General features: G+C 33.6%; 3 protein-coding genes across 5 annotated transcripts; 1 reads left to right on the top strand and 2 right to left on the bottom strand.

Annotated features, from left to right (window-relative positions):
* The first annotated feature begins 418 nt into the window (after positions 1–418).
* On the top strand, positions 419–4,099 carry Fa2h (Fatty acid 2-hydroxylase). Of its 2 annotated transcripts, XM_076772521.1 has the most exons (6): positions 421–1,069; positions 2,876–3,101; positions 3,325–3,485; positions 3,576–3,708; positions 3,791–3,910; positions 3,974–4,099. In XM_076772521.1, exons 1-6 carry the CDS (start codon positions 782–784, stop codon positions 4,057–4,059), a joined length of 1,014 nt encoding a protein of 337 aa, XP_076628636.1. In that variant the 5' UTR covers positions 421–781; the 3' UTR covers positions 4,060–4,099. The 2 variants fall into 2 exon arrangements, with proteins under 2 accessions (XP_076628635.1, XP_076628636.1); XM_076772520.1 differs by having other exon boundaries at positions 419–1,069; positions 3,791–4,059.
* A 371-nt stretch (positions 4,100–4,470) lies between these two features.
* Positions 4,471–5,320, bottom strand: Kappab-ras (NFKB inhibitor interacting Ras like 1). The gene is made up of 2 exons (XM_076772522.1): positions 5,144–5,320; positions 4,471–4,985 (listed from the first exon to the last, which is right to left on the bottom strand). Exons 1-2 carry the CDS (start codon positions 5,240–5,242, stop codon positions 4,479–4,481), a joined length of 606 nt encoding a protein of 201 aa, XP_076628637.1. The 5' UTR covers positions 5,243–5,320; the 3' UTR covers positions 4,471–4,478.
* Positions 5,321–5,660: 340 nt separating this feature from the next.
* On the bottom strand, positions 5,661–7,663 carry Irbp18 (Inverted repeat binding protein 18 kDa). Of its 2 annotated transcripts, XM_076772524.1 has the most exons (5): positions 7,463–7,663; positions 7,081–7,271; positions 6,725–6,835; positions 6,498–6,654; positions 5,661–6,431 (listed from the first exon to the last, which is right to left on the bottom strand). In XM_076772524.1, exons 3-5 carry the CDS (start codon positions 6,833–6,835, stop codon positions 6,328–6,330), a joined length of 372 nt encoding a protein of 123 aa, XP_076628639.1. In that variant the 5' UTR covers positions 7,081–7,271; positions 7,463–7,663; the 3' UTR covers positions 5,661–6,327. The 2 variants fall into 2 exon arrangements, with proteins under 2 accessions (XP_076628639.1, XP_076628638.1); XM_076772523.1 differs by having other exon boundaries at positions 7,081–7,663.
* Positions 7,664–7,990: the final 327 nt, after the last annotated feature.

The following is a 7,990-nucleotide window of genomic DNA, read 5'->3' as shown; positions in this document are numbered from 1 at the left end:
CATTCGCGTGTACCTGGACTCGAGAACACCGCTGAGAACGCTAACGCGGAAGATACCCATTACTGTTCGTCGCGTTGCGCCGACAACGACGACACTCGAAGCGCTATGTTTTGGCAGCGCGAATGCTCAGATCGCTCGGAAGCGTGTACAGTTCCTTTCGTTCTGTTACTTTGTTTCTGCATCACGCCGGAGCATGACCGCTGCCGCGTTCGTAGACATTTTAAACATTAGATCGTACATAGGGGTATATTGTATACACGAGTATCCAGGAAACGTTTAAATAAAAGATTATTTATTGCCGAGCACGAGGATGATGATTCAAATTATTCCCCACCTAGGTCGTTCAAGGTCTGTTAACACAAGACAAGGTTCGAAACACGAGGGCATAGCTGCGTACGCGAGGAAGATATTTTAGATAAAAAGCTACAGAGAAACGTTGGACATTGACACGCGCGGTGATTACGGTTCCATCGAATCAACAATATATTCTAACGATTTTCGAATAGTTCAACGTAAATGTATGAGAGAAAGAGATGAATGATTCGAAAATGGCGACACTGTATAGACAGGAACTTATCACGATAGATAACGTTTCTCAAAGGTAATACAATCCACCTACTCGCGCAATAATCGCGTACGTGAAATCTTATCGAAAGATTCAGAGAACGCCACGATAAAACAGTAGTTTAAAGGTCGACATTTGCGCGTTCAACGCGGGATTTAGTTTCGACCACGACGCCGATTCGAACGCTAAACTGCTGACCGGCGAACGACCGGTTCGATGATGAAAGACGCGTCTGCTTGCGACGTTCGTGAACGGCCGGGAAAAGTTAAAATCGACGGCGAACCGTCCGAAAAAAAGGAAGATCAGTTTCTGGTCAGTTATCGGGAGCGATACTTCGACATACGTAATTTCCTGAGGTATCATCCCGGCGGGAAGAAAGTACTTCGTTATTTTAAACATGGAAGCCTGGACAAAGCTTTTGACGAGAATCCACACTCGAAGGGCGCTTTTCATCTTCTAGAGGATTTCACGTTGAACTCTGAAGAAAAGTATCAGGAATACGAAGTAAGTTACTTCGAAAATGCGTAATTGCAATACACGCTATTCCCATTAAACTGAAGAGGATAATTACGCGGTCTGTTTCTAGAAGGGCATCGCCTTCATTATAAATAAGATTCAAACAAGGCTATTTAAAATTGACTGAAACACCCGCCTAATTAGCGAATAAGTGATCGTCGAAATTGTTGCATAATAGTGCAAAATATCATACACTAGGTTTGACAATAGATGAAGTAGAATACAAAATTTTACCTTAGCATTTACGACACGTAAACTAAAGTGATTCGGAAAGTAAAGAATATTCCACGCGCAGCGCCTTAAATATACTTTTCCAAACGCAGTAATCATAGAGTTATTAATGATATTCCTTGTGCCATTTTTGAATGGAAATAACTTTTTTTATGGGAGTATAATGACTGACGACCGTGAGAATTACCGTCTAGCAACCAGTCGTTAAAATAACTGCGTAATGTGCCCCTAAAAATGCAACAAAAATACAGTGATTAATAACATGATAATATATAACAGAAGAAAAGGCCCCATTTACCTTATAATTACAATATTAATATACTATTGCTAAACGAAAATTACGGAACAAATAACCTTGTAAGATGCAAGTAATGACAAATTTATACAAGTTTTTGCTCTCGGTGCGAGGTCAACTGTGACTGGCGCCTATAAAAACATCATATTTATGCAACAATCGTATTTAATTATTCAGAGAGCTCTGATCTAATAACAGAGAAAGAAACTTTTAAACAACGTTACGATTATTAATAACTTACACACTAATGAAAATAATTTAGTTAGTGTCCTATTAGAAACAGGCCATTTAATCGTCCCCTAAGAAAAATCTTTCCAATGTCATTTTTAGAAGCATTTACTAGGTCACTGACATTTTTATAACATACAACTATATTTGTGTTCTTTTCTTATACTTTTAACAATATAATTCATTATAATAATACGACCTTAAAACGGTCGCGATCAACCTTGTAGATATCTGTGATAGTAAACACGTATTTACTATCACGATTTTCCTTCAATTGCCACTGATACTTGAAGGCGAAAAAAACATATTAGATATTACGTATTTAGTATTAAGTCCTAGAATTCAAGATCATTTTACAATTATATCATAACAAATGAACGCGTATTAATTATAACGTATAAAAAAGGGAAATCAGTGACCTTGAAATCTCTGCAAAAAATGATATTGAGAAAAAATTTAGCTTACAACGCCCAACCAAGACCTAACCCTTTCAACTATTGGAAATTATGTACGAAATATTTTTTTGATTTTATCACGACTAAACGAAATAATTAAATAATTACTTTCGAGTCGAACACCCTGTATTTCTGCTACATTTCAGCCTGGATTTTAATAAATTATAATGAATAGTTTTTGTATACGATTAACCTAGTCGTGTCCGTCTATTATGTAAAATTTGCTTTTTATCACATTCGACGAACCATTAAGAAACGAATTGTGTTTGATTTACCTGACGTAACGAAGCGACTATCTCTAATCGCTTAAGCTTTTAACACTGTCTGACTCAAACGGAACTCACTCATTCGATTTCGTTACTTCGTCAATTTTAATCAAGTTAGGAAATAACACGTACTGTTCGACATATGTTGATTACATATTTTCAACGACCTTTTTCAAAATCTCGTTTTAATTCTCTACGAATGGCTGACTTTTCCTTTACATCGTTCTTAGGACGCTATAACCAAATTTGAACATTCAAACGTTCTTCGACAACGAATACTATCGTGGACTTTTTATTTTTTCGATTTAACCGTTTCTAGGAACTCATTGATTGGAATGCGCCTATATTACACCAAGTAGGCAATTTAGGTGCCCAATATTGGGAATGGATGAATCTACCAGTAAATCGACAAATTCGACTATTTCGATCAAACATTTTAGAGATCATATCAATTACTCCTTGGTATTTTATACCGATCGTCTGGATCCCGTTATGTATCTATTTCCTTTATTCCGGATTTATGGTCACCGCCGACAATTATACTGGTAATTATTTCACACTATTTTCTCTTACACGTTTCTAGTAGTTCTAATCGATGTATGCACATACACTATCTACTATCGATTTATCGATACTAACAAATTTAACCTCCAATTACCATATTTTTAATATAAACTCCTAAATATAATCTCAATTACCGTTAATTAATAGTGTTTTAAGTTGTTCATTAACTAGTATGAATTTCGCTGCATTCGTTCGAACTTCCAGGAAGCACCTTGCTCGAAGCTTCGATCTCGTACATATTCGGTATATTATTATGGACTATTTTAGAGTACGTACTTCATCGCAAACTTTTTCACTTTAAGCCACCAGCTACCTCGAAAGTACTTATTACTTTGCACTTCGTGCTTCATGGAGTTCACCACAAGGTAAGTAAATTCGAAGCTACAAAAAAAAAAAATGTAATTCGATACTTGAGAAATATCCTGAATCATCCGAAACTTTTTTTCCCGCCTAAGGCACCATTCGATAATAGGAGACTAGTATTCCCACCTGGAGTCGGTTTATTAATAGCAAAATTAATATGGTCTATTTATAAATTATTATTCTCTGAGACGACGGTTTATTTTATTGCCGCTGGTACTACAACAGGTACTACTATCGACATACTTATATCTAATATGCGTATTACGAACGTTAACGGTATTTTGAATACGAAAAATTTTATTTGTAGGCTACGTCTGTTATGACTTAATCCATTATTATTTACACCATGGTGCACCGAAAGTAGGAACCTATCTATATACTATGAAAAGAAATCACAATTATCATCATTTCTTGCATCACGAGTTAGGTAATGGTTCTCTATATTTATGGAATACTAGGCAGATATTTGACAAACAAAACATTTTTTCAGGCTTTGGTATTAGCAGTAAATTATGGGATTACGCGTTCGGAACGAATATTTATTTACGACAATTAACAAAACCAATAGAATGGTGAATCAATCTATTAAAATTACTTGTACACCGTTTGTGTAGTAATTTTTTGCGATACGCGATCAAGACAAATGACGTTAACTGCAATATATGGTCGATCTCTCTCTGGTAAAAATAATTTAAGTACAAATAAGGAACAAAAATGTACAAGGTACAAAAGAAAGGACGGAATGAAAACTTAATAAAAAAAAAAAAAAGAGAAGTTGCAAACAACTTAACAATTTGTGCCAATTTAAAGCTACATATGTCATTGTGCATAATTATAAGCTTTAAACAAATTGATATTTTAAGTACTTGTCATGTTATCACTGTACGCTAATTTTTTACAAAAGTAATTTGATGCTAAGCGTACCAAACAAAATAAATCAATATTAATGGCTACTATAGAGCCACCATTAACTTACAAAGCACAAATAATTGCGATTAAAGTGCTTCAACTTTGAAATTTTTCCTACCCATACTTAGCTGTGGGAAAGTACTTTTATTGGTTGGAGGATTCAATCTGGAGGACAGATGAACAAATGCTTCGAACAAACTAGTCCTTTCCATGACATTTACTTCGTAATGCTTAAGCTTTTCTCTAGTACACCAGTTTGCAGCCTTGCTTGCTGTATTCTCCAAACTATGGGAATCTTCTTCTGCTTTAGATCGATTTCCAACAACAATCACAGTTATTTCTTTCTTATCTTTGTTTCTATCAATATCCTTTTTTAATGGGAAAAGTACATCTAAAGACTCTGGCTTTGCTGTATCATACACCAAAACGTAGCCATCGGCAAAACCAAGGTAATGCCGTGGAAGTTGTTGATTATTCGCGTTATTTTGGGGTGATTCCAATCCTGCTGTATCATAAAATCGCACTTTCTCCTTAGTACCACGATCCGTCTCTATGTTCGCAACATAGATATCTTCAATCGTAGGATGAATTTCCTGTTTTGTTGTAAAATTAAAATTGTAATAAAAAGAATGCAACGTAACATTAACTGTATTTATAGTCGATAAGCAAATATACTTCTTAAGATCATCGTATAATATAAGAATGTGTTTTTTTATGAAATATTTTAAACGAACATAACCTAATTTCTTACTGTCTTGGAATTAACATTTCCGTATACGAGTTGTTCCAATAATGCAGTCTTTCCTACACCTTTCATTCCGCAAACAACAACTTTTGTTGTTTTTCCCATGTTCAACTCTTCATTTAAATGATAATATTGTTTACTTAAACTTGAACACCAAAGCTCCCGTACAAGCGGGAAAAAAGTAACTCCGAACTACTGAAGTCAACACTGAGTCTAGTGATTCGACAATGAGAAGTCCAATTTTCTAGGGGAAAATCTCAATATCTGTATTTAATGAAAGTGTATCTTCCGTCTAGCAAAATTTTTACAAATTACTTCACATTCGTATATTCACATGCATTCCTTAATTAAAACAGACTTCACATGTTGAATAAATACTTATTATATTTTCATATTTTGATTTATTTAATTAAAAATGCTCTCGATAATTCATAAATACTCAAGGAAACAATATTTCTTTATCAGTTTGCATATCTAAGGATTTATTATACATATATTTATTATTTCTTGTTATTACCTTCTAAATTATTGGAGTATTGCTTTTTATTGAAATCGCAACTGCATAAAATGTCTAAATAGCAAATTAAAATACTATACTGGAATGATCAAAACAGTGCTTTTATAAACAAATTAAGGCAGCATATACCAAATATATAATAAATCTTTGTTAAAATGTTTTCTTCATGGAATCATTTTGTTTTTTTACATTGTAAATACTCTTATATATATTATAGTATTTATCCACCAATGTGCTTTTTCTCATTATTTCTTTTGTGTCAAATGAAATTAATATATGTACAAAATTTACATTTTTCAAACTTCAAACACCAATGTGTCTTTCTTTCATTGCACATTATGCAAATTTACATATATAATACACCGTTCTTCCCTTGTTACAAATGATTTGTACTTCATGTGTGCATTTTATGTAATTTTTCAACATCCATTCACGTATTGAATTTTGTACACTCTTTCCTGCAATATCCCAAATTTCAATATTGATCAATTTCGAGTGCAATGAATACCACGTATAAAGATTTTATGCTCCTCAATCTAGGTAAAAATCAAGTGGGAGCAGACATCTTTCCAAGATGTCTGACTTGTTGCTGGAATTAGACGAACTAAAGTACATCCTCATCTCAGATTTTATCAATACCACGTTACTTCCTTCACGTGGAACTTAATATAACCTATAGTTTAGCTTCTTCCTTTGTCTGTTGTAGAGGCTTTATATCATCAGCCAAAAGGGCATTCAAGTCTAGATCTTGAAAATTCACAGAATGCTGACTTGAACCTAAAATAATAAGCATGACTTATATGTTAAGTATAAAATAATTATTGCATAATGTGTAATACATACCTGCATGTGCAAGAAAAAGGTCTTTCAAAAATCCTAGTTCTTTGGTGAGCATTTTAATTTTCTCCTCAAGTAATTCATTCTCTGTCTTTAATTGATTTACACGTTCCAATGTTTGTTGAGTACGTAACTTACTTTTAACTCTAGAACGTTTTACAGCCTGTAAAAACGAAACAAAATTAAATAAAATATATACTACATAATCATAAACATTACCTGATTACATTTACCTGATTATTCCTATCCCTGCGTTTTCGATAATCTTCATCATCTTCCTCCTCAGAAATTTGTCGTTTCTTTTTATTTCCAGGTATAGTGTTCACCTTATTTTTTGGTGCCATCTACGTTCAATATTTATATGTACGATTTGACAGTATAATTTCCAATTAGTTTTTATCATATTGTTTACATAAAAATCTCACATAACATACGTCATACACGCATACAGCATGCACGTCCAATAGTGCGTCGCATAAGTCAGAGTCAATGTTTTTGGAATTCGAAAAAGTTTCAAATGTTTAGGATACTGCGAAGCACCATTGAATGACGAAAGATGTCGTATAATATACGTATCAATTTAACTCACCTTTTACGTTTCATGCAACTTTTTACATTCCTATATATAATTTTCGAGAAAACTTTAAAAAATACACTTTTACAACCAGTACACTATCCTGCGTAACACGGTACAACACAGTTTAAATACGACGTGCGGATGATGAAATGCTATTTAAAGCAAGCTTGCAGGTGATCTGTGATGTGGCGACACCTCCTTAACTAAGTACAACCACCGATAAGATATAGAATAGAATGGACATTCAATGGGAATATGTATTTCACGAACTGAAGTACTGTCTTTGCAAAAAAATTCGTGTTTTTATAGCAAGTTCTACGTTTACGAATAGTGACTTTGAGAGCTATATAAAGCGTAGAAACGTAGTAAACCAATAAACTTATATAGCACTTACATATACAGATAAAATACCCGTTATTCAGAACGCATTTTGAAGCATACGCTGAAGGACAAAAATATACTTTGACTTTCTGACTCCCTATTCTCAGAATGACTCAATTTTGTTCCAATGAATTTTACATTATGCTTATTAATTGTTATAAATATTAATTCTACCTATACATGGAACAGCATCTGCTCTTAATTTAATACACAACAATCACATTGTGACTAAGCCTTTACTACTAAAGTCAATTGAAGTGTTGCGAATATAAAATGAGTAATTTATTTGTCACAATCTCATACCAGAATGCGTCATCTTTCGAACCCGCGCCCATGGCACTCTCGTCTTAAACTCTCGAATAATCTATTCATTGGATTGAATTACTTCTTATAGAGTTTAAATAACCCCATCTAGCGTTTCAGCCACACGACAATTAGAAACTTGTCTAAAAATTTGATGTACTGTATTTTTCTCAAATGACAAGAATAATAATTATGCATATGTAAGTTTTAAGTAAAGATTGTCATTGGTATTATTACT

The sequence above is a fragment of the Colletes latitarsis genome, chromosome 9 (genome assembly GCF_051014445.1).
Source record: "Colletes latitarsis isolate SP2378_abdomen chromosome 9, iyColLati1, whole genome shotgun sequence".
NCBI classification, from domain to species: Eukaryota; Metazoa; Arthropoda; class Insecta; order Hymenoptera; family Colletidae; genus Colletes; species Colletes latitarsis.
Note: the sequence above shows the minus strand (reverse complement) of the source record. Positions and strands in the feature narration are given on the sequence as shown.